This window comes from Cynoglossus semilaevis, chromosome 10, assembly GCF_000523025.1.
Source record: "Cynoglossus semilaevis isolate Cse_v1.0 chromosome 10, Cse_v1.0, whole genome shotgun sequence".
NCBI classification, from domain to species: Eukaryota; Metazoa; Chordata; class Actinopteri; order Pleuronectiformes; family Cynoglossidae; genus Cynoglossus; species Cynoglossus semilaevis.
Window position 1 is genome coordinate 11,150,504 of NC_024316.1, and position 25,724 is coordinate 11,176,227.

Consider the following 25,724-nt stretch of genomic DNA (forward strand, 5'->3'; position numbering starts at 1 on the left):
CGTTGGGAGAAGGTGGGGGAGGAAGGCTGAAAGAGGGCAGCAAAGAAATGTGGGAAAACGGAAGGGAGACAGATGAACAAACAAGAGATTAAGTGTGATTCACAGCGAACATCAAGAAAGAGTGGAAGACAAGACAGATGGAAGACGAGCACTGAGAGAGACACTGAGAGGACTGAGGGGAAGGAGGAGATGAATGGGACGGAAAATAACTGCTAGGGGACTGTGGGGTTGAAAAAGACTGAAGACTGAAGAACACTTGTCATTCTCAGAGCATCATACACTGTCGGTGTTTCCTCCCGTGTTGATTTAGATTCTTTGTAGCTCACAAAATACTTGTGGGACACGGATGGAAGTTAGCTTCAGAAACAACACGGAGCTGGAGTCAAACCTCCAAGAAATACGTCGTGAGCTACTGCACACGTGAACAGAAAAGTCAAGGCTGAAGAAGAGGAGGAACAAAAGGGTTTTTCTAAAGAGATGATGAAGAAACAAAGACGCACAATAAAAGCATTCATCTTTGAACTTGGTCTTTGAGCTGAATTTTTCTTTGAACTGACCCAACACTGCCGACGTGATCACAGCCTACACAGACGACAGCGGACGTCACATCACTGCAGTTCAACGTTAACAGAATTATTTTTCTGTTATCAATTTGTCACCTTGGGTTTCCTTGTTTTCAAGATTTTTTCACAGATGATTCCTCCAGATCCTCTTACCTATGTCTTCTCAACAAAGGTTTATCGTAGGATAACCTTACTTTTATTGTAGTATTTTAAAGTCTGTACAATTCTGGCTGTATAGAAAAAGGATTTGCTAATGTGGTCTGTGAATTCTGGCTGTATAGAAAAAGGATTTGACCTCAACTTAACTTGACTTGTGTCCATTTTTTAAAATTTTCCCCATTGTTCAAACAATCTCTTAACATCTCTTTACAAGTTTTACGATCTTTAAACAACCTCATTTCCTGTCCGTCAAAGTCACTTATACGATACAAATCTTACTTAAGCTTTTGTCCTTAATATTAGCTACATTCGACACCGCACTAATGTACTTCTGTGCCACTCCTTACATCTTACCAGCATGCTTTGTAGTATTGACAAAACATTGTTGAAATAAATACTGTAACAAAGAAGACATTTTTTGTGTGTGTAGTCAATACACACTGAATCAGCAGTGGTGTACACCAGTTTTCATGGGTCATGGTCTATGATTTGTGGTCTGTTTTTTTTTTTTTTTTTTTTTTTTTAAATACAGTTGATATTAGCAGGTGTGAGATAAACTACCACGATGTGAGTGAATGAATATTAATAACAGACATAAAGTGTAAGGAGGAGCATCAGAGATAAGGACAGATGCAGAGCCGCACAGAGACATCAAACATTCATGAGTCATTAAAACCTCAGGTCCCCACAGACCCCCACCCTCCACCACCATCACCTCCTCACCCCCACCAGACATTTGTGAAGGATCCGCTCTAACAGCAGCGTTTCTGCAGTAAGCTTTAATCAACTGCTTTCATGACACAACACGAAAGCGATTGATTACTGTGATCAATGTGTTGACAGTTCACATGTTGGAGCCTACGGTTCAGATGTGCATGAACTGGCAACCCGCTGTAGGATTATCGGAATACTTTTAAATATTCATTTTCCTAGCTGTGCCCGTCTCACAATCCCTGGAGAACTGCAAACGTCAGACATTATACACTGCAAAACAGGACACGTCACTCAGGCGATTGGCTGGTTCCTGGGATCCATTCCAACAGTAAATCAATACCAAAAACACTGGTTAGTGAAGCATTTTGAACCAGTGCCAATGAAAGTAGTTTATAATTTCAAACATTGTTAATAAATGATAGGAAACTTTACATGATAATCAAGGCTAAGATTATCAAAGGTGATCAACAGACAAAAGGTTGAATTTCCAACACAGTTGAACTCACTTCTTGCTGCTGGTCTGTTTGCCCTGCGCGGCACAACTGTAATTTCCCAGTTGCGTGCCGAACCGCAGTGACAAGGCCGTATCACAGTCGTCAACGCTCACCACCGCAATCTTCTCATCCGACGGACCTCGGTTCTCACCACTCATGCTGCGCTTTGGCTAAACACACACACACACACACACACACACACAGAAGGATAACAGATTAAACAATGACTCCAAACAACAGCAAAAACAGAAAAACACCATGACACCAGAGAGCATGCAGGGAATTCAACAGAAACTCCTTCAATCTAGAGTTTCTAGAGTTTTACTTCACTACAGGTGAAATCATTAGACTGTGTTCACTATCAACACTTTGCTCCTTGTGTTAGAAATAAAGGGATAAAAGAGAGTTAGTGAGACAAGACAACAGGTATAAGACGGACTGTGTTTGTTGGTGAGGAAAAACAACAACAACAGCAGAATAATCTTTTTTAAAAGGGACATTTGATGCTACCTTTACACAAATAAACGTGGTTCCTTGATGACTAAATGGACTGTTTGGGGGGGTGCGGGGGGGCTCAATCTAACACTGGCAGTGGTTGAGTAGTTATAGAGACAAATCTCTGCCATTTAATTGGCAGATCGTAGCATTCTGGCCGGTATGGAACTGACGGTTCAACTGTAAATGTTTGGTCACATCGACAACAACAAGTCCAGAGACAAGAATGAAACTGGAAGTTTGGTCAATAACATGAATTACTTTTATGGTAATATGTAACATACGGAATTTTACAGCTTCACTGCCCGTTTCTGCAGGTTGTTACAGGTGAAAACCTGCATCTAGTGCCTCAAGTGTTCACATAACATAACTACATGCTTCATGAGCAGCCATGATTAGCTTAAGTCTGTAGTCACAAGTCAAGATCCTTGCACAGGTTAAAGTGTGTGTGTGTGTGGGGGGGGGGGTTGGAATCATAGTCAAACACTCCACAAATATGTGCAGCGACACCAGAAAAGAACAAAATCAAGTCTGCATAAAATGTCCCTGTTAATGTCTGCCGGTGAAAACAACAGCACACTGGAGCGACAGGAGGAGGAGGAGTGGAATATATGGACATATATTCATATATGTGCCCTCACATACTCATACTCACATAGAGAGTAGCCGCCTGAGGAAAATGGAAGAAGATGAAGGAAATTATAGATGTGACACCAATGTGCACGAATACACAGCCACATAAATGACATATGTACTGACTTAAATGACTGAATGTTGTGACGACTGAGAAACAGTTCAAAAAAGACAAGTCATCGAACAAGACCGACAGCAGCACAGACAGAGAAGGTCAACACACCTTGTTGTAGTAGTGGATGTGGACTGTGTGCCAGTTCCCGTCACTCACACCACCAGGCAGGAAAGGAGTCACCTGAGTAGACAGCTCACCTGCAGGAATGAAGTCGCCGGTGATTACATTGTGTTCTGCACTTTTAACATTTTAACGCACTTTAATGTCACATTTGTCACATATTTTGTGTTCATCAGAGAAATGTATTATTTCACCTTTTACAGTTGGAGTGATTCATGGCTAGGAGTTCAGGGAATATATTTTACAGTAACTTTGTACTTTTAGATCAAATGCCTTTTTTATTTTATTTTTATTTCAATTACTACATTCTCTTTTAGCTATCGCTTCATCTTATCATTATTTGTTTTAGTTAATAGTTGACTATTCTTCTCATATGTGTGTGTAAATAAACAAAGGTAAAACAAACCCAGTATAGAAGTCAATCGACACAAATGCAGACACTTCACCTGTGGAATATTTCAGCACCACTTGTCCTTCCTGAATCTCCAGGGCAATGAAGTCGTGTTTTTCGTTAAAGCGTCCGTTGTAGAAGAGCAGACCGTTGTTCTCCAGGGTGGCAAAACTGGGAGTCGTGCAAAAAACAAAACATTAATATTTGATCAGTTTTTACAGCCTTAAAGATATACATACAGATAGCTTAAATGTACAGTATGTAACTTTTTCTTAATTCTTGACCCTCTGCTGACCCCTCAGTCCCCCTCAGTCCCCCCTCAGTCCCCCCTCAGCCTTGCAGGATTACAGTTTCTAATCATCTACCAGCCGTGTAAACATTTTAAACAAATACTTTTTATTTAAAAACCCTTGGACATATATTTACTGATTAAGGAGCATTATCGTGCTGAGTGAAAATAAAGACTTTTTATAATGAGAACAGCACTGATAACTGGCTTCTTCTAAATACAAAAGACAAAGACGACAAGTTGAGTTCAAAATATGTTGACATTTCTGTTTTCTTTCTAAACCTCCTGGTTCGATGAAGTGTTATGCTGTCGTCCATTCCCTGATTCAGATGTTCAAACTGTTCCTTTTTGCTGAATTATGACTTTTCCTACCAAAGCTCAGTTTGAATATGTATTACCAAGGATGAGGAGAACACCATTGAAAAGCCTCTGAACAGGCTTGTTAAATGCCTGACATGCACAGCATTTGCATAGCTTCATATTTATTTCCCGTCAGTTTGGATCTGGTTGTATGCAGATTTAATGTCCTGTGTCGTCAGTTTATCTGGTTGTATGCAGATTTAATGTCCTACGCAAAGCAGAAATAACACAATGCAAATGAGAAAATGGAAAACAATGTAACCTTTGGCAGAGTGAATGGAGACGGGAGTAAATGAAGTGGAGATGCAGGGAAATAAAGATTAGCTCGAGGCTAAAGTCCAAGTGTTGTACAGCACGTCTGCTTTGGTTAGCATGCCTAATATACAGTATGTCAAATGTATAATTCCACAGCAGAGAAATACAGATGATAAAAGTGATAAACAATACAGTCAAATCCTGTGATTATAGGATTTTTTACTGCCGTAACCTGTGTCCACCAGCAGGAAGAGTCAGTTTAACATCTACTGTAACTGAGGAGAAAACGTACATGACAAACAGCAGTAATAAAACCACACACCAACAACCCATTGAAAATCTGTAACACAGTGAAGACCAGGCTCTACTGCCACAGTCCAACACAACAAGGCCATAACAGCCATTACAGCCTCGCCTGCGGAAATACTGCACAATATCTGAAGCAGGATTAGAGGAGATTCACTCCCAGACGTGTTTTTTGGCGGACAGTGAGTGATATGAACAATGATTAAATCATGTGTTGCTCTGATGTGGAACAGGAGCCAAAACTGCTGAACAAAACTGGACAGGGAATAGATCAGTGTGCAGGGTAACAAAGACGACGGTCGCAGCACACAGCGGTTACAAAGATGGACGACATGCCTGCGCCCAAAGGTATGACCAAAACATTTTTACAATTGATGGTTGGTTAGACTGGTCAAGACTAATTGTCCTACAGCCATTTCAGTAGATGAAACATGAATCAAACTATAGAATAGACAAGGCATGTTTTTAATTTATTTATTTATGTGACTGTTATAGTTTATTATCTGATCCAAAATGAAAAATCAAAATATTAATCTCATCACAAACATTAAATTTGTAAAATTTTAAATATAATAAAGCGAACAGTCACATCTTGATTCACTGTTTGCAGTTAACTCCTCACCCGGCAGTGACAAATCAATTGTACAAATCACATAATCTACCCTTACGTTCCAACAGTGTGGAGAATATTGAACAAGGAAGGCATCGCCACTGTGTCTCGTAGCAACCACTCCAAGGAAAAAAGCCCACAGGGCACATCACCCTAGCAACTATCATTAAAAGATATCACCCATGGCAACCATCCAGGTCCATAACCCTGGTGGACCACTCACAAGGATCACTTCAGAGCCAGGCGTCCACGCCGCGTGTCGACAAATGAAGGAGCAGCAGGAAGACAGCGGGTGGTCACTGACCTCTGCAGCAACATTAGCATCACAGGTATTTTTAACTGCAAAGATCCATCATAAAATCTAAGGCACTCTCTGTCAGCCTCCTCAGATGAACGGACCACACGAAAAGATGATTCATTCAAACAGCATTAATCAGATTACAACCTTTTATACATTCAAACACACGTGCTGATCGGAGCCCACTGTACGTCCACTAATTCTGACTCTTATTGTTCTGAGAAACAGTCGATGCACGTGTTGACAGTTACACATGCTGCGGAAAGAGTTTCCACGTCAACAAATCTCCCATGCCTTTGTCAAGGCTTCAGTTTCAGGATGAGACCCCCGACTTGCATCAGACCAGGCTCACCTGTAGGGCAGCAGGTCAGTCTACAGCTGACAGGCTGACGGACAGTTAATGTGTCCGTGACTGGAGACTGCACAATAATGACTACAATTCACCAACTCCATGGTACTTTTAAATATTGTTTATGACATTATTAACAATCAGGCTGATTGTTAACACAGGCTGCCACAGGAGGCGCCATCAGGGACAAGTGGTTCCTCTGGGAATCTAGAGTCTCAGGACTCTCTGCTTGGAAGGCAGGTGTGCTGACCACTGCACTACAGGACCATATATCCACAGTGTGATGGAACAATGGGATTATAACGTTTTCCTAAAAGACATAAAAACAGGATGGAACCCTTTCATCTACCTGCTGGTATTTGTCTTTCAGTAAAAAACTGTTGTTTTTTTTAATTTGGTGATGTTGAATTATCTTCATTAATCAGGTTTCCCTGTCATTGATAATATTTATACCTTAATCATTTGACAGGCCTAACTAACACACAGACTTTGAGAGGAACAGGAGACGTTAGTGAAAAACTGAATGACAGATGAAAGAAGAAACAAAATCAATTTCTGAAATGAAGATAAAACAAAGAGATTAAAGAAGACAGAATCAAACAGGAGTGGTTATGGATCCACAGCTGAGGTGAGCGGGGCAAAATGATGACTGACGGCAGCAGAGAGGAAACGGTGGAGGGCAGAAAGAAGACGGCAAGTGTCACATATTTAAATTCTACCAAAGTGTTGTAGAACTTGGACTCACGTTAATGAGATGGAGAGGTGGAACCGCTGTCTCAGGCCACGGAACATGACAAAGGATTTAGGAGGGAAGGATCGAGCCGTGACGGTGCAGTACGGTCGCTCGTATCCCCCTGCAGGACACTCGCAGCGGAACCCTCCGCCCGGGAGCTCCCGACATGTTCCTCCGTTACGACACACGCCTGGAACACACCTGCCCTGTCGTCGGTCAAACTCACATCGATCACCTGAGGGGTGCAAGAAAATAAAAACTTAAATATATACAAGACTGCGGCACAAAAGGAACAGAAGTGATGTCACAATTCTCATAAAATGTGTTAATATGAGAGACATTTTTACTTATGAATAGGACTCAAAACAAAGAAAGCTTTAGTTAGGAAAATATATTTGTTAACCTGTAAGAAAGACATTTTGTCTTATTTAAGAAAATATACAGTTTTGTTTCTATGATGTTTGATATGTAAACAGAAACCAAAGAATTTAAAAGAAAATTTAAAGAAACTCCAAGTGACATTTTCACCAATGTTCTGCACCTAATGGACTGAATGAGTTGCTGACAAGACAAAAAACAATCATCAGATTAATCTATTATGAAGGTAATCATTACACGGAGCTCTAATGATTTAATAACCCATGCCAAAATAGCTAGAGCTGTCTCCCAGCAGCGACAGAGCTGGATGTGATCTGTAATAGACTAGAAGCATTCAAGCAGATTATTTTAAGATTCAAACGAATCGTCTTCACATTTAATTAAAAATCAGGATTTTTTTTAAATAATATTCCGGCTCCTATATCAAACCTGGGACTGTAAAATGTTGTCAACTTTCTCCATGTCTGCTGGATTATCCAGCTTTCTTCCTTATGACAAGTAGATACGACTGAAAATGTTGGACTTGTTGGAGTTTTTTTCAAATGTGTTGACGTCTGATAACTGTGGTTTAAATGCACAACATCGTACTCTGAGTCACCACTACAGTAAAATGTCCTTTCTAATACTGTCAGTTCTACAGGACAACTCCAATAATTAAACCATACAGTAAGTCTGAACTGACCTGGACACAGACGTTTCATTCACCGTCAAATCTTGATGTAACATGTATCAAACTTCTCACTGATGTTTTCAGAATACATGAATAGACGGTTCAACACTTTGTCACTATAGAAATGGAAAGTGGTCCACAGAGAACTTCAACAGGCTGTAGGGTCTGTGATTCTGTTACTTCCTGGTGGTGACACAGGGTACTACAACACCACACAATGAAATCCCCTCAGTCCAGGAAAACTCTTTGATTTTTCCTCCACATCTCCATCAATGACCGTCTGCAGGTTTCCATTGTTGGCAGACAGTGGACTGCAGTCGTCAGGAGCTTTGTTACTTTGATTCAGTGGAGGGAGAAGCACGGTGCAGGAATAAGAGAGGAGAAACCATTGTCCAGTTCTCAAACATGATCAGAGCCAACTGTGATTTCACTGGTTTAGGACTGTGTGAAAAAACACACGGATAACTCTGTGGATGGAAATAAATAGATGTGGCTACCAGTCAAAGAAGAGCCAGTCATATATGTCTGGGAAAATGTAACACACACACACACTTTTTGATTTTTTTTTTTTTTTAAATATGACCACAGAACACCCACACACAGCGGTTCCAAAACAACCACAAGAGCAGACGGGTTTTGAACGTAGCCTACAGACAAATGAGTCCTCGAGGAGCCACTTTAGAACCTGCTGACGGCTACACACACTCAAATACTACACACACACACACACACACACACACACACACAGACAGACAGCGCTCAAATTCAAGGCCGTCTCCTTTTTTCCCCAAAACTGTTTGAATAAAAAAACCAATAGTCTGACACACAAACAAAGATGTGTTCACAGTGATAACGTTACAAACAGTCAAAACCATAGACACACACACACACACACACCTGAGGGTAATTCATGACCTCACACACAACATGGCAGCACAGACACACAGGTGTGTTTGATATCCACTATAACTGACAGCACTGTGTCAACAGGATGGTAATGTTGACTGATTTAAGTGACTATTGTTTATATGGTGATAAATGTCCATTCATATCAATGTGAATATTCCCTATGAACATTAATGGGACCACTGTATTCTTAAAATCTCGTCCAGTAGGGGGGGCTAATGTAATGTTCATGATGCAAAAGAAATGCTACGTTTTGTAATCACATTAACTGGAGATAAGAATGCAGGCGTCAATGTGAATGTAGTGTATAATTAAAAAGATGAATGAGGTTTTTGTGATGGGGGTGTACAGCAACACACAGCTACAGGCACTCAGTGCTGTGGTGTCCCAGTCAGAGCAGCATCATCTCAGCTGGTGGTTCTAATTGATGGCTGATTATAAGTTTGACATAAAACAGCAATGTTACACTAGGACATCACAAATTCATTTATAGCACCACCTGCAGGCTCAGACAAGGAATTACTTTTGGTAGAAATGGACATTTCTCTTTAGTTTTTTCTTTTCTTTTTTCGATTTAATCATTTACTTTGTGTACAATCTATTTTAAAAACCCTGCTGATTTGATTTGCTGTATCATCAATCTATCCATTTGATTTTTATTTCACTCGCTCCCTTCGACGGCGTTTGTTCAGCAGTCCATTTCTGTCCTCCAACAGGTAGTCAATTTCTGCTGTTCTTGGATTTTACAGCAGAAAATGTACCTGAACACCAGGGGACACACACACACACACACACACACACACACACACTCACTCATATATACACACAGACACATAAAGAGACAGACCAGTCCAACCTGGTCTGCACTAACAATAGCCCAAGGACATTGAAGTGATCACATCTGTCTCTCCCTGTTTAGCGTCCTCTCGTCCACATTTAACATACACTTCAGTGCAAGTGAACACTACAGGGAACCAATTAAACAGGGACACACACACACACACACACACAGTACAGACACCTACACACTTGTAACTCACACACACACACACACAGTTGTGCTGCCTTTGTCTGGTGCAGCCTTCATCCCTAAACCCTCTCATTAATATTAAAATAAATAAACAGAAATTAATGCTCATGAATTATGCACAGGGTGAGACAGAACCTGGTTTATTATGCTCACTCAGTTGAATCTAGATTGTCAAATTTGCTGACAGCAAATGAGAATGATGGATGTCAAAAAAAACAAAAAAAACAACTAAAATAACAGAATGGATCAGCTTCTTTCCTTTTCCGATTTAAGAAATAGCTGAGATTCTTAGCTCTGTGGTCATCTCTGTTGAGAGGAGCAGAAGGAAAACCAGCAGCAGTAAAGTTTGTGCTGTATTCAGTGCAGAGTAGTTGATTTTTATTTAATTTTTACTTAATTTATCACAGAATTTCCAATGTGCAAAATAACCTTCTATTCCAATTGAAAGGAGTATTACTTGGTGTTTTGTTGGTTATTGGACAACTGTGTAGGTTCTCATGTTCAGATGTTGGTAACTGGACTGACTTAGGTCGCCTGAAGAACAGAGCAGGACGTGGTGTTCACTGTAGTCACGGTGAGAACAGACGTCACCATAGCACAGTTGATGCTAAAGACAGTGAGAAGGTCATAAGAAATGCCACGTGAACCGTCACAGTTTAAACCAGATGTTAAGAAATGCCACGTGAACCGTGAACCGTCACAGTTTAAACCAGATGCCTTTCCTGATGCAACACCTACATGTTTTTTCAGGCTCGGCTAAATGCCACAGTAGGAGTTTGAACACCTGGCAGGGAAGAATCTTATTTCTGCTCCACCAGAATCCCCTGTACTGTTATCAATATGTTATCAAGACGCCAACTCATAAACTTATATAATTCCAGCCAATCAGCAGCATGCATTTCTGCACATTATTCCTTTTTCATTTCAACATTAGACTCTTGACATCACAAATAATGACATCTTTACAGGCTGAAAGTGGGAAAGAGAAGAGGGAGCAATGGGAAGGCTGCCAAAGGACAAAATTCCAGAAAGAAGACGACGGAGATCTCCTGACAGTCAGGACAAACATCTTTGCCTAAGTGCTGTCACTCAGTGCAGCTCAGTCGGAGCAGCAACAGCTCAGTCTGAAGACTTATCATCTCTGCACAGCACTGAGACACAGCGCTGCGTTTTAGTGCAACAGTCTGGAGCTGTCGGAGAAAAAAAAAACACTTCATCTGGAGCAGCTTTTTTTTTTTTTTTCAGGCCAGACAAAATGAAAATAACTGCATGGAGCTCAGACTGCAGTCACACTCACAGCAATGCTGCATAACATGACCAAGAACACGGAGGTGAAGGAGGGTGGCTGATAAAGACGGGCGCGGTCTGGACGAGGGCAGGCTGAGCTGGTGGAAGCAGAGGTGGAGGAGGTTTTTTTAGGAAACTAGGTACACTTCAGGCAGAGTTAGTGGAGTAAAAAGGCAAGGACTATAAAGAACTCAAGGATCTAGAAAAAGAGAACATGAAGATATTTTGTTAAAGACAAATGAATAGGTCTGGAGAATGTTCTACTCTACTGGTGAAAAGAGCAGCTGGATAGACTGTACAATGTGTTGGGAATGACCCATTAAATACCTTGTAGGCTAGTATAGGTGTCAGGCGTGACGTGCCCTTTTAGGCTGATTGAAGACCAGACGCTTCGCCGCGTTCTAGAAGCTTCTGGTTCTAGTGAGATTGACTGAACTAAAGCAAAAGATGATCCAGTTTATTCTGCATGTGTTGAAACCACCATAAAAAATGACTTGAATGTTATGCCTCAAAGTGGGCGCGCAGAACAGGGCGGGGCAGCCTGTAGATCAGAAACAGTGGAAAGAATCTGGTTGAGATCAATCCTTGAGTTTTTCTGACCAGAGTAACTATGAATAATCACTAATCTATTTATTTTATAATTTGGTCTTAATCTCTACCTACATATAAAGCCCAGTACTTAGTACTTGTTTCAGTTCCTGACCTGGTCCTCAGTTCTTTATTCTCAGTCTGAAGCATCAGTAAAGGAGGGAACTAGGAACAAACTAAATTCTTTTCTTTCTACTTCTTTCTCTCTTTTTTCTCTCCCCAGTTCCCCATCCTCCCTCTTCCATCTCTCCACATACAACACACGCTCAGTCGTTCTTTCCCACTTCTTCCCTCTCATCTCCTGCTGTAGCTTCCCTTTTTGTCCGTTCTCTTTTCGTCTTCTGTGGTGGAGGAGGTTTTTTTAGGAAACTAGGTACACTTCAGGCAGAGTTAGTGGAGTAAAAAGGCAAGGACTATAAAGAACTCAAGGATCTAGAAAAAGAGAACATGAAGATATTTTGTTAAAGACAAATGAATAGGTCTGGAGAATGTTCTACTCTACTGGTGAAAAGAGCAGCTGGATAGACTGTACAATGTGTTGGGAATGACCCATTAAATACCTTGTAGGCTAGTATAGGTGTCAGACGTGACGTGCCCTTTTAGGCTGATTGAAGACCAGACGCGTCGCCGTGTTCTAGAAGCTTCTGGTTCTAGTGAGATTGACTGAACTAAAGCAAAAGATGATCCAGTTTATTCTGCATGTGTCGAAACCACCATAAAAAATGACTTGAATGTTATGCCTCAAAGTGGGCGCGCAGAACAGGGCGGGGCAGCCTGTAGATCAGAAACAGTGGAAAGAATCTGGTTGAGATCAATCCTTGAGTTTTTCTGACCAGAGTAACTATGAATAATCACTAATCTATTTATTTTATAATTTGGTCTTAATCTCTACCTACATATAAAGCCCAGTACTTAGTACTTGTTTCAGTTCCTGACCTGGTCCTCAGTTCTTTATTCTCAGTCTGAAGCATCAGTAAAGGAGGGAACTAGGAACAAACTAAATTCTTTTCTTTCTACTTCTTTCTCTCTTTTTTCTCTCCCCAGTTCCCCATCCTCCCTCTTCCATCTCTCCACATACAACACACGCTCAGTCGTTCTTTCCCACTTCTTCCCTCTCATCTCCTGCTGTAGCTTCCCTTTTTGTCCGTTCTCTTTTCGTCTTCTGTGCCGGAGTTAATGCATTCACTCCCACCCTTCATTCACGTAGATGTTTTATTCATCAAAGTCTGTATTCTTCAACCTGCCTCCAGCATCTTAGCTCTACCCGCCCCACCTCCCACCTCCCACCCCCGACCCCCACTCCTTCACACCAGCACATGGTGCATCCCCAGAGGCCAATCCACTCCCATTCATTTCTCTTGTCTTCTGCCTCCTCTGCCACTAGTCTTCCTTTTCTACCACGTGTTGGGATGCTCTGCTTTTACAAGAGTGAAAAATGACATGGTCAGAGTCAACATATTGAATTTATTCACTTAAATCAGTGGTTCCCAAACTTTCTACCATGCTCCTTTTTGTAGACAAGTCTACTGATGAATGTCAATACTTATAGGAATGTAACAGATTGAACAGATTCAATTAAAAATACACATCAGCACAACCTTCAAATAAAGGCAGACATAAAGGGGGTCCCCGCCCTCCACTTTGGGAACCACAGACTGTCTCAGTCTAAATTATGAAAACTTTATCTCCAAACTGCTCAGCCTGTAGTCGTCATCAAACTGTTGTGCATCATAGCTGGGTCTACTCCAATCTCTTCTACTCTCTCTCTCCAGCACCAGCCTCTGACTCTCTGTCAGTCCCTTTGACAACATTCCAGCTGAGTGACGTCTCACCTGACAGGTGTATTACTGTGAAGGCAGGGAAGTGTTTGGTATAAGCAGCCGTCTGCAGTGGCTTTGGCCTCGTGTGATTTATATATGATGCTTCATTCTGAATGTTTTCTCAGAATCTGTTCTCCACTTTTCCACTTTCTTGACGTTTATTAACAGTACCCTTCTCCCCACTCCACGATCCTCTTCGTCTTCTTTGACCTCTCCTATCATCTTCTCTGGCCTCCATTTGGTCATTTTAGAGACATTATAAGCTGGATATTGATCACCTTCCACATATAACTCCAATTCTGTTTTCTGTTTCTTTCATCTTTTCTTTTCTTCAAATCCACACCTGAGTGGACACTGTGAGTCAGTCTGTGTGAAGTAAGTCCACATGAGTGTGAGCACTGCCGATGGAAACATTAAGACATTAATCAGATCAGTGGTCTCCATCCTTTCAGCTGCCTGTAATCTACAAAGCCCTCCGTCTTCACACACAGAAAGGTGATGGTCGACGGGGACGACATTGATTTTGCATTTCCTGCACGTCTACCTGAGGACGGTGAAGTCAGCGTTTCCACTGTGAAGACCCTTAAATCTTAATTATATCTTCAACCGTAGCCTTTCTGGTTGGGTTTATGCACATGGGCGTCGTTATGAGATTTAAAGTGCAGTCGTACGGCAGTTTGAACCTTTCTCCCTTCAGGAGATCCTTAGTCATCTTTTTAAAACTAACACCACTGTGAGAGTACGAGCACGAGCCAGAAACCACTTTCTCCATGAGCTCCGAGGAACATCAGTGTATGTGTGCATTTCTAACCACCATCTCTGCTGGTTCAGCCTCCCTTTGACTCAGCAAATCACACTTCGTTCTACTTTAAATGGAAGGCTATTAGATTTTTTTCTCTTATATCTGCATTCCTCCACATGATCACTCATTTATGTCGTTATTGTTTTGCCCTACTTCACTCTAATTCCTTGCTCTTCAACCTTCAGTGTTCCTGCATCTATAATGTCTGAATTCCAATCACTTTTTTTGGTTTCATATGTGGCTTGTAACGTTGTATATAATTGGCTCAGATCACCTCAATAATTGGCCTTCATTTTATCTCAGTAGTAGAGTATGTTTAAAGAGCGATAATTTCGTTTTTGTTTTGTGGTTTCCCAAATACGTTTGCTGGGTTCAAGAGAAAATAAAAAAAAGGGATTATTGTCATCACATTTTCCCCAAAGTCAGAGAACTGACATCATTTTCAATTAGAGCAGTTTAAAAACTATTAGTACTGAACAGATAGATGTCAAAGAACATTTTACTGATGTTATAAATAAAGTCTGAAGGAGGATCTAAAGTAGAATAGTGAATTTTTCATTGATTCTAAACCATGCAGCCATAGTGGTGGATTATTTACTGTTTATTTTCTATTGTTACTTACTAACGACTTTTTAATCTACAGATTATTTTCCCAAATGTAAGATATTTCCCCTCGTCCTCTGGAGTCATCAGCTCATGTTCTTTTTTTACTAATCCACCACTGTTTTCACTCTTTCTGTTTCTACACCAAACATAATTAGTCTCACAGTCTGTCATTTCATTTCACATCAACGGTCTACGTTTCTCTCCATCTTCAGCTACGAACATCTATTGTTTTGTGAATGTGACTTAAAAGCGTAAAAATCGCTCGGCGATAAGCTAAACACCTTATAATGTCTTCATTCTTCCCCTAATCTCTGCTCCCTCCAGCTAATTCACCCTGTGTGTGTGTGTGTGTGTGTGTGTGTGAGCCGTCTCCTCTGTGTATCAGCTCTGATCAATGGACCAGTGTCACACGCCTGTTCAGCTTGATTACAACCAAAACTAATCTCAGCCCTCTGAACCTACCACAGCTTCTCTGCCTGTCCTCTCACACGCTCCCTATGTTTCGACTCCTCTCGGTGAACAACACAGACTCTCTCTCCGTCTACTCACCGATCAGCTTTTTATCTCATGAATAGAATTCAGTCTGCGCCCAAACCACTCTGTGTCTCCATCTGTCTGCTCTGTGAGTGGATTGTCTCCACATTTACTCCAACAGCCGTATGTATAATGTGCATTTCTCTCAGTGCTCACTCTATTTTCCTTTAAACCCTGTGGACATTAAGGTAATCGCTTTCAGAGCGTCATGATGCCCAATTATTTTGCTGAATGTGTCTTTTTAACTTAAGTTCTGCTTCGACTAAACAGACAAATTACACAAACATGATTAAACTGCGATAGTTACTGAATTTTAGCTCCATTTTCTTTAAGTGTTAAAACTGGGGACAACAAAGAAAAATCCGTCCCCAGGTGTGTCTTCCAAACAGAGGAATGCAGGTTCAATTCCATACTGCATGCCGATGTGTCCTTTTGCTGCACCACTGCTCTTACAGAGTCCAGACTCCAGGTCTACTGAAGTTGGTCTAAAGTGTGTGGAAAATGAGGCCCACATCTGAGCAGCTGTACACTGAGTCTGCCCCCGTCTGACAAAAGTTCTAAAAACAACACTGGACCACAGTTCGACATGTGGCCCACTTCCGACTCTAACAGTTTGAGTCTAGACCCAATGAAGATCATTGCTGATAAATACATACTTATATAAACCCGGTCCACAGCCCTGAATGGTAACAACAAGTTGATTTCTTCGTGGTGTAATTAAATGTCAGACTAACAATGAGTAATAATTAGAGCTCAGCAGTGTTTTGACCTCAGCAGAGTCTGTTTTTTTATGTTATCCCTGTGGGATTAGCTTCATTGAACGTCGACCTCATACTGAAGGGTTTATTAGCTCCAGGATAAAAACACAGTTATACATAATCCCTCGCTTTAGTCGTAATCGTAAAGTTATTCCAGGCTAAACTTGAGCTTTAAGGGAGGATTAACTTTTGTCAGAGCTTTAATGCATCTTTGTTTTTGTGGTCAGAGGGTGAAGATGCTCATTAGATAGTGTGTCTCCAGGAACACACTGATTTTTAATCTACACCTTAGAATAACTCTCCAGAACTGTTAGCTCCTCAGAAATAATAAATATTAGGGCCAAAGTTTCAGGTAAATGATTTACCCCGTCCTGTTGGACAACGACATAAAAGTGTGTTTAAGGCAGTGGGAAAAACAAAAAGTCAACATGGTTTGGCAGTGTCTGGAGACGTGTGTGTGAACTGGAGAATCTATTTTTCTCCTGTTTGTTCTGCCTCCTCCTGCTTCTCCTCCACCTTCTTTTTTTTTTTTTACTCACTTGCCCCAAGCGACTACAAGACCCCCCTCACCCACCCACCCACCCAGGAAACACCACAGCATCTTTGCTGCATCTTTTTTCACAAGAAATGTATGTTTTCAATTGAAGCAGAGCCACGAGAAGCAAAGAAAATATTATTACAGAAACACAGAACCTGCTCTTTGAGCTCCAACATGTCACTGCTGGTGGTCCAGATGAAGAATGGATGGAGCTCATGTACTCTAGTGGCTGCTGTTGTTCCATATACAAGTATGAACTCATTACAAAAATGCATGGAGGCTGGGGATTAAATCAGAACCCAGTGTTTCCAGTTTTAACCCTATTGTCGGATTTCTCACATCCTTATAAATAATTCTATATATAGATCTAAATAAGTTAAAACGCAAACCATTCAATAAAATCTGTATAGTTTCATGAAACAGTTATCATTAAAATCTTTTACAATATATATATTTTTTAAATGTATGATATCGCAAATAAAATCCATCAGTAAAATTCCAGAAAGTTTTTCTAAAACTCACAATTTGGTCTGTATGTTTTTGATTATTCTTGATAAAATATAAATGCTTTTAAATACCAACAGGTTCATACAGGTACATTGTGTAATTTTTTTTAATTCAATGGAAAGTTTCAAACCAACTTTGATTTTCTTTGTAAAAGACGTATGCTATTCAGATAATGAATGTTAGAAAGATAGGATACCTGTTCACAAACATACATGAATGTAAGATTCATGTCCAATTTTACTGCAGTATCAAAGCAGACAATCAGCAGTCCAAGGACACACACACACACACACACACACACTCACCAGGTGAGTCTTCACGGCAGATACAGGTGTAGCCCCCCTCTCTGCGGGCACACACCCCTCCGTTCAGGCAGGGGTTGGAGTAGCACAGGTTGATCTCCGTCTCACAGTAATCTCCCGTGAAGCCCACGGGGCAGCGGCAGCGCAGGCCGGCGATGGGGTGGATGGGTCGGAACAGGATGGAGGGCGATGAGATGAAGGGGGCGGAGCTGTTGAAGCGCAGCACAGAGATGCACTTCATGTAGTTCTGGCAGGGTTCACGCAGACACACGTTGTCGTCAAACGGAAGGACCTGGAGTGGGAACGACAGTGGGTGATCAGGAGGTCGGAGCAACTGGACTTGAGGGACGGTTTAGAAATATGCTTAGACACATCTACACATTTGGAAAGAAATGTAGCCAAAATATGTCTTCAGACAAACTTATACTAAACCATAATCTTTCTAGTTAAAATAATGTATTTTGATTTGGTGCAGTGTTTACCTTTGAGGCTGGTTCATTAAAATATATGACATTACTGTGGTCTCTGCAGAAACAGTGGCTGTGGCCGTCCCTGACATCAAATTGTTTCCAGAACTCTAAATTTCAGACTGGTTTCTATTTCCTCAGCCTATTCTCACTGAATAAATGGAAGTCGTTTGGGTTTTTAAAGGCGACCACTTCACTGGAAAAAATACCTTTTACTTCATCACATACAGAATTTAAACAAAATAATGAGATGTCAGCTGTTGTTGTTGGACTTTATTGATAGTTAACTGTCACAGACACCCAGACACACAGAGTTTGCTTGTGTGTCTGTGTGGCATCACGTGTTGTCAAAGGTCAAACAAACCCGACTGTGCAGTCTGTCACAGCTGAGCTCTTTGCTGCACCTTCATTAATCTCCTCCCCTCTGGACCAGCTGTTGTTTTCTAGCAAAATTCCCAAAATTCTCTCCTGTCATGGGCAGAGACTCACAGAGTCTGTGTGAACACTACATTTTTTTACACACAACAGATGTGCCCAGGTGTGTGTGTGTGTGTGTTTTCATGCATGAAAACATGCTGTACAGTGTTACTGCCATTATTACATTTGGGCATCGTTGCATGAAAACCATATGTTTGTGTTGCCTTCACATCTGTAGTGTACGTTATGTTCAGCTTACTGCGTCAGGATGTATTTTTGTGTACTGTGTACGGGTTTCACAATTTATTTGTGTTATTACAGGTCACCTTGTTTTCCAGCAGTAGAATATATGTAGAAGTAATATGTCCTGTGTACAGTACCTCCACCCTGTGGCTGGTAGAAATAGAAACCTGCCTCAGAGTAAACATTAGTCTCCAAATATTTTAACAAAACTAATTTCAATGACCTGACATTTAGTGAAATGACTGTGCTGGACTGCCTGAATAATTGACTGCAATACCACTCTCTCACACTAGAGACAATATAGCCACAACAGAAAGCTTTAATTGTACTTGAATAAAATATATTCTTTAAAAATTTTGTTTCATAATGATCACTTTTACAAGACCAAAACTTTTTTTGTTAAAGTCGGTGTAATATTCGTGCTTACTTGGCAGTGTGCAGTGTGAGTTGCTTGTGCATGAGTCAATTATTGGCACTTTATCACACAGTCAGTCAGCTCAGACTTGAATAGATTTTTAACTCATGAGGACCCCTGCAGGTCAACATAAATCATGAGAACACGAAAGAAAAAAAGGTTTTTGTACCAACCATTGGTCCCAAAATTAAAGTCGCTTAAATGTTTGGTTTGGTTGTTGGAACAAGTCCAATAAAACGTCTCTTTAAGCAATAGTCTTTGCATACCTATACAAAACCAACAATTACAGCTGCTTTGTTTTGTTTGTTATTATTATATAGGTGAGTAACATGCTAACTTGATGTAACTCGGAGCTAAAAATGAAAAAAAAAAACAATCAATGTTCTTTGTACTTGTGGTGGTGCAGGTGGACTGACCTCCATCTGTGTCAGTGACGTCAGTCTCAGCCTGTTCAGGTACAGCTGCTCCTCCAGGGCCTCAGACGGGAAGAAGTTTCCGCCGGGCAGAGCAGCAGAGAAGCTGATGTTCAGGATCCCTCCCGGCGCCGCATCCAGGTCCGGCTGTATGTTGAAGATGAAAACGTCCTCCGTGGGCACAGACAGCACCGCTGACACACCTTCCAGGAACGTACCCAACAGAGGTGATAAGAAATGCTCCTGGGACATGTTCTGCAGGCGGACGGTGACGCTGCTTCCCAGCATGTCCTCGGTAATGATGAGGACACGCAGGACGCACTGGGCTGAAATGCTGTGGACGCCATCTGAGGGAGAAAGAGATACGGGTTAGTACATGGATGTAAGTGTCGAAGAAGGATCAAAGATTAGGAGCATACAAAAAAAACCCAGAGTATCATGTTAGCAAGAAGATGAGAAGGAGCTGAAAAACAAATCAATACAAGAGGTGGAGGAGGAAGTCAGGGCTGAGAGCTGAGGAGGATAAAGAGGAGGGAGGAGGAGGATGAAGAGACAGAGATGAATGAATATTACTTCAGAGGAAGGATTGGAAAGAAAAGGACACGAGTGTGGGAGGTCACGGCGGTGACATGAGATATGCAGTTCATGAATCACACGGAGGACGTTATCTCAATGGCTGTTTACATTATCACACATTAGGAGCTGCACATTCACACAGAGCTCAGGTAACTACCAGTCTGTTACAGGGCGTATTCAACAAACAGCACTGTCTGAAATTCAAGTCAAATGAGTTCGAGTTGGAGATGTTGGTCAATCCAGTCCAGTTTATCTACTGGAGGGCGAGTCACGTCTAAGAGAACTTAGAAAAACCTGGATCACTCAGTCAGAATGTTGCAAAATATATTGGTATATTTTGGTATCTTTTGCTCTTGCTCACAAATCGACATAAATGTTTCAGGTTCAGCCACAGACACAGAGTTTAATTTGTTGTTGCAAGCAGACATCACATAATAATCCGCTCATGACCAGGGAGCTGAGAGGAGGCAATTTCAGCAGCATGACAAAGGCAGCGTAGAGGAGGAGCAGAGTGAAAGGTTAGAGCATCAGAGAAGAGAGAAATACATTCAATAGATGAGGGATGTTTATTTGTGAGAGAAAGGAAGGAGGACAGAGAAGAAAGAAGGAAACAGATCCAGCCGTGGAAGGACAAGGTGTAGACACGGAGAGGGAGAAAGAACATGAGGACAGAGGGAGAATAAGTCAAGGCCACTTAAATGGGTTCAATAAAATCTAGAAGGAATTAGACAATGACAAAAGGAAAACAATAAAAGGAAAAGATAAGGCTTTAACCAAAGATAAAAAACTAACAAAGACAATAAATGTTTTAATAAATCTGATTTTAGTCTCAGCTACGTTAAAACATACTTCTTTAAACTCATTCTTCTTGGGTTTCAAATCAAAGCAGACGTGTCCTTAAAGAAGGGCAGCTGAACATCTGAACTGTTTTAGCTCAAGAACAGATTGTGTTTACGTTGGAATTGTCTTTCTGTTGTTTCTTGTTAAAGAGAGTCAGAGAATTTCGATTTGTGAAGGTGCAGAATATGGAAGGAAATATGTACAGAGGGGAAGGGAGGGGGAGGAGGAGACGGAACGGGAGTGAGTTTGGAGGGTTGGGGGTTGGGTGGCAGCTGGTTTGATTAGTGGATTATGAGGTAGTCTTACTCCCCACTGATGTCCGACAACACACACACACACACACACAGAAAGAGAGAGAGGGAGAGAGAAAGAGAAAAAAAAGAGAAAGAGAGAGAGAGACTGCTTCCATTGATTGTGGGCACAAAAACACAGAGCTAGAAAGACAGAGACGGGGGGGGCGGGTTTGTTAAATAAATAAAATGTTAATAATAATAACAACAACAACAACAAACCTAATTAGACCTAGTTCCAGACATTTCAAGGAATTTTATAATAATAACAACAGTAGGAGCTAAAATGATCCTCCAGCTCTGTCACTGTGACGTGGCCAAACGGTCATTATAAATAAATTTAGACTATTATAACTCGGAAAAACTGCAGAAAAACAGAGGTGTTTTTGCAAAACTGTTTCCACTTAAATAGACACAAGTGAGACACCTGAGGATTGTTATCACCGCATCGCTCCAAAACACCGGGCTTCTTCACTTCTCCTAATGATACCGCTTGCTGCTGTGTTCAAAGGCAGCAGGCGCACATTTCCTCTTTAAAACCAATGAGGACGCAGAGCAGAAAAGTTCACTGTGCTCCGCAGATTCCCACAGAAGAACTTTTATTACTTTTTTTTAATTCAAATAATTATACTGGTCTCAAACAGGGGGACCGTGTGCTGCTGATGTGTCCCTGTCTCTGTGAGGACTGACTCTTTTGTGTGTGATAGTGACTCTGTGTATACACAGTGCTATAATAGAACCTGAAACTTCTTCTATATGAACCCAGTCAGGCTACTTCAGGTGGAGCTCAGAGGAATATGAGAACCGTGGGGCTCCTGTGAATTATGAATTAGAGGTGAGTGAAGGTCCACTTATCCATTCCATCCCAATATGATGGGAAGTGATGACTAATACATTCTTCTTTCCCTGCACCTCTGTTGTGGCGTGCATGAAAACAATGAAACATTAATAACTTCCAAATTAAAAAAACACACAGAAATGGAAAGTTATTTTGGCATTCAACACAGCGTAAGAAAAAAACAAAGCCTTTTATAAATAATGACTCAAAGATACACAGCTCACAGCTCCTTGGAGTTTCGTGCCAACGTTCCCTCCCCTCCTTTTACCCACTTTAAAAGGGGAGGTGCAGTTGGGGCTGTAGCGTACATAAAGCCTCTAAGAATAAACACGGTGATCTGGAATCATCAGCATGGTCCCAAGGATGCATGCGCATCAATATGCCATGAGAGAGAAGCCGGCCTCCGATCAGCCCGCTAGCTGTAAGGTGCTTTGTGGGTATATGCTCAGTGCTTTTCAAAGAGTCCAGGGGTTCAGTGCTATCTCCCTGCACCAGGTAGCCTGACTAATAGCACACTCAAAGCTCCGTGAATGTCAGAGTACCCAGAGCTCGCTTCCTGGAAATCCTGATGGAAATAGACTGCAAAGTATGGTACACTAAAACCCCAGAGATGAGGCTAAATAAAAGCCCCCGAAACACCTTTAGAGCTACCACACAGGGCAGGAAGGTGGGTCACTGGGATGAGCTGTGGCAATTTTCTTTAAGAAGAAGGAAGTCAAAGAGGACCGGATCGACCAGAACGGGGGAAAGAGCTCGCCGCCCCAGTGGTGTGTGGTCAAAATAGCTTCAAAATAGGTCTATGGCACAGCCAAAAGACTTTTCTTTCTCTATTTTATTGGATTTATGGGGAAATGATTGGTCTTTGAACATGGCCAACATTTGGCAGATTTGATTGGTTTCCTGCTAAGGAGGTACATCAGCATCAGAAATGGTTTCTGGGGTAAAATACTGCAGGCTCCAATTGAAGAGTACGTAGAAAAACTCATGTTAAATACTGTTGGGGAAAAAAAGGAGAGGAAATAGGGGGAAAAGGTCTGAAATGATGACTAAACCAGTGAGGAAAGAACAGAGTGTCAGATTTAAACCATACAATTTAAATATCTAAAAAATGCGAACTAATATTTAGAATTTGTATAACTGCTGCCGGCAGTCTCCACAAATGTACCATTATTGCAGCTTTTTTTTTTTGCTCGACTTGTGGCTGATTAAAAATGATTATTCATTCATGGCACACTGGTGTTGCCATGTTTAAAGGTTTGACTGCTAACATGGGCAGATGGGATATACTGGTGAGGGAGAAAAAAAATCACATTTACATCCAGCATGCAGTAGGCAAAAACAGTAAAATTGGATTAACACCGAACAAAAGCAGTGTGTCTCTATTCTGAATTACAGCGCACTCTGTCATGGTGCCTCCAACCTATTAGCTCACACTTTGAGCACATTCACCAGGGTTTAAATCCCATTTCACACTGTGCTGTCACATCACGTTGTTCGGCCTTTTATTCCCTCTCCACTGTGATGAGAGCAGGCCAGGTTCCTAAATCTCATATATGGATTTGAGTGTTTTCAGAGGATTAATCTGAACCTCTGGTCAGAGGAAAGTATGAATACATGAGCCGTGGAACACAATGACAACAGCGCCCCTGCTGGAGACAGAGAAATAATGTCAGGGAAGTGATAAAAAAAGAAAAATGGGGAAAGATACAAGAGGTTGTACAAGGATTTCACACAAAAATACAAGAGTCAAACACACACACACACACATTCACACACACAATATGCGGTGAGGGCTACAACACTACATGTAAGTGATTTCTGCTCTGGTGATTTTCAAGCCTTTTGCCCCTGAGGTCTGTGCACCGGCTTCATTCAGTGCAAAGTAGAACAGAGTAGTGAAACAAAGACAAACACACACACACACAAACACACACACACAACAACAACCCGACCAGTATAATGCATTTTTGTACAACAGAAGCATCGATTATTTAGAGTAAGGCAGATGGACTTAACTTTCAAGTTAAGGTTTAAAGACAATTTCCATATCAAAATCACACACCGCTCAAGTCCACTGTAGCAACTATATCCACAAGACACATGAAGACAACACAGTCTGACTCCTGTGACATGCGAACATGTTGGCAGACAGCAGTTGTTTGTAGGAAAAGCGTTTCTGCCTCTTTTGTCCTCTCTGTGTGCTGGCTTTCCTCTTAAATTTACAGCTGACGATTATGTGAGGAGGAAAAACAACCACACTCACACCAACACCACACTGCTGTTTGTCCTCAGGCTTTGGTCACATGGCTTCACCTCATCAGTGCTAAGAAAAGTCTTGTTTTTGTATTTAATAATTATGTGTTTGGGGCCATGAGACTAAATAAGGAGGCTGGACATGTCCCCCTGTGGACAGTGGTGGAACCTGAGGCTGTGTGTGTGTACGCGTGTGTTTGTGTAGCACTAATTTATTGCTTCTGTCACATTACGAGCCGTCTGAAAAGACCCAGTTTCACTGTGATACCTGCAATTTAAGGACTCACAATGAGACTTGTTTTTGAAACTCCATGTCAACTTCAATTTTTCTAAGCCCTCTGTAAAGACAGAAAAACATCACCAACAGAACAGAGGAACACCAAACAGAGAGTGTTCAGTTTTCAAGTGAAAACCACGTGATTATTCCCTCATCAAATTAATCTAAAATAAGACATTAGTTGTTTTTTTAGGTTACAGCTTTGAGCTGACAGACATTCTTCAAACTGTCATCGACTGTTTGCCTCAATTTTGTTTCTTTGTTTGTGTGCAAAGACCACATTAGCTGATGCGCTAATGATTTATTGATGATACAATGAAAACGTAGCAAGATGTTTCCCATCTGGGAGTGATCTTTCCACCTTTACACATCGTGTTAATTATCCTCCAGGTTTGAATCCATTCTGATTCAGTCTGAGAAAACTGCATTTTAGAATCAACATGTGTCCTTTTTCAATTCCCGTTTCCGATTTGCAGGGTTAATGAACTGTGACTGTGGCCCCGGAAGTTTTAGGTGCAGTTTTATGATGTGTTCAGTGTCTGATGTCTTTCTGGTTAAAAAAAACAAACAGATAAAGGTTGTTTGTTACAGATGTTTTGGTTTAATTGTTGCCCTCTGATTAATATTTCAGGAAACTAATCCCGCCAGTTAGATTTAATGGATAAATGTCTTTCTAATTTTAGAAAAGACAAAGCACCAGGCGTCCTGCCGGGAGCTGGAGCTGGAGCAGAGTCAGTAAAATAGACAAGACGGCTGGAAATGTGCGACACTGTTCAACTACAAGTTAATGTCTTAATGTGAACAGGTTAACTACAATGATTATACAGAATGAAAACTATATCCGTTTTTTTACTAATATAGACAGAGATTTCACCTTAAAAATTAACAAAATGTTTCAATCTTAAATCTCATTTGTTTCCCTTTTGTAAAAATCAAGCAGATTTATTGACTGATCAAATAACTTACATTATTAATAATTGTTAATCACTGCTGTGTTACAAATTTAACACAGCAGTGTATCATAAAAAGTGTAAAATATGCCCACTTCCAAACCAATGGCTCCACCAACATATTTACATCCAAAC

General features: G+C 41.1%; 1 protein-coding gene across 1 annotated transcript in view; it reads right to left on the reverse strand.

The window, feature by feature from the left end:
* Nucleotides 1–25,724, reverse strand: part of celsr3 (cadherin, EGF LAG seven-pass G-type receptor 3) — a 72,165-nt gene that overhangs the window by 36,321 nt on the left and 10,120 nt on the right. Inside the window, exons 2-7 of the mRNA XM_017036037.2 lie at nucleotides 19,569–19,912; nucleotides 17,614–17,902; nucleotides 6,897–7,119; nucleotides 3,740–3,855; nucleotides 3,282–3,370; nucleotides 1,943–2,100 (exon numbers count right to left, since the gene is read on the reverse strand). Of these exons, the coding sequence (XP_016891526.1) occupies nucleotides 1,943–2,100; nucleotides 3,282–3,370; nucleotides 3,740–3,855; nucleotides 6,897–7,119; nucleotides 17,614–17,902; nucleotides 19,569–19,912 (1,219 nt within the window). The remainder of the gene's footprint in view (nucleotides 1–1,942; nucleotides 2,101–3,281; nucleotides 3,371–3,739; nucleotides 3,856–6,896; nucleotides 7,120–17,613; nucleotides 17,903–19,568; nucleotides 19,913–25,724) is intronic.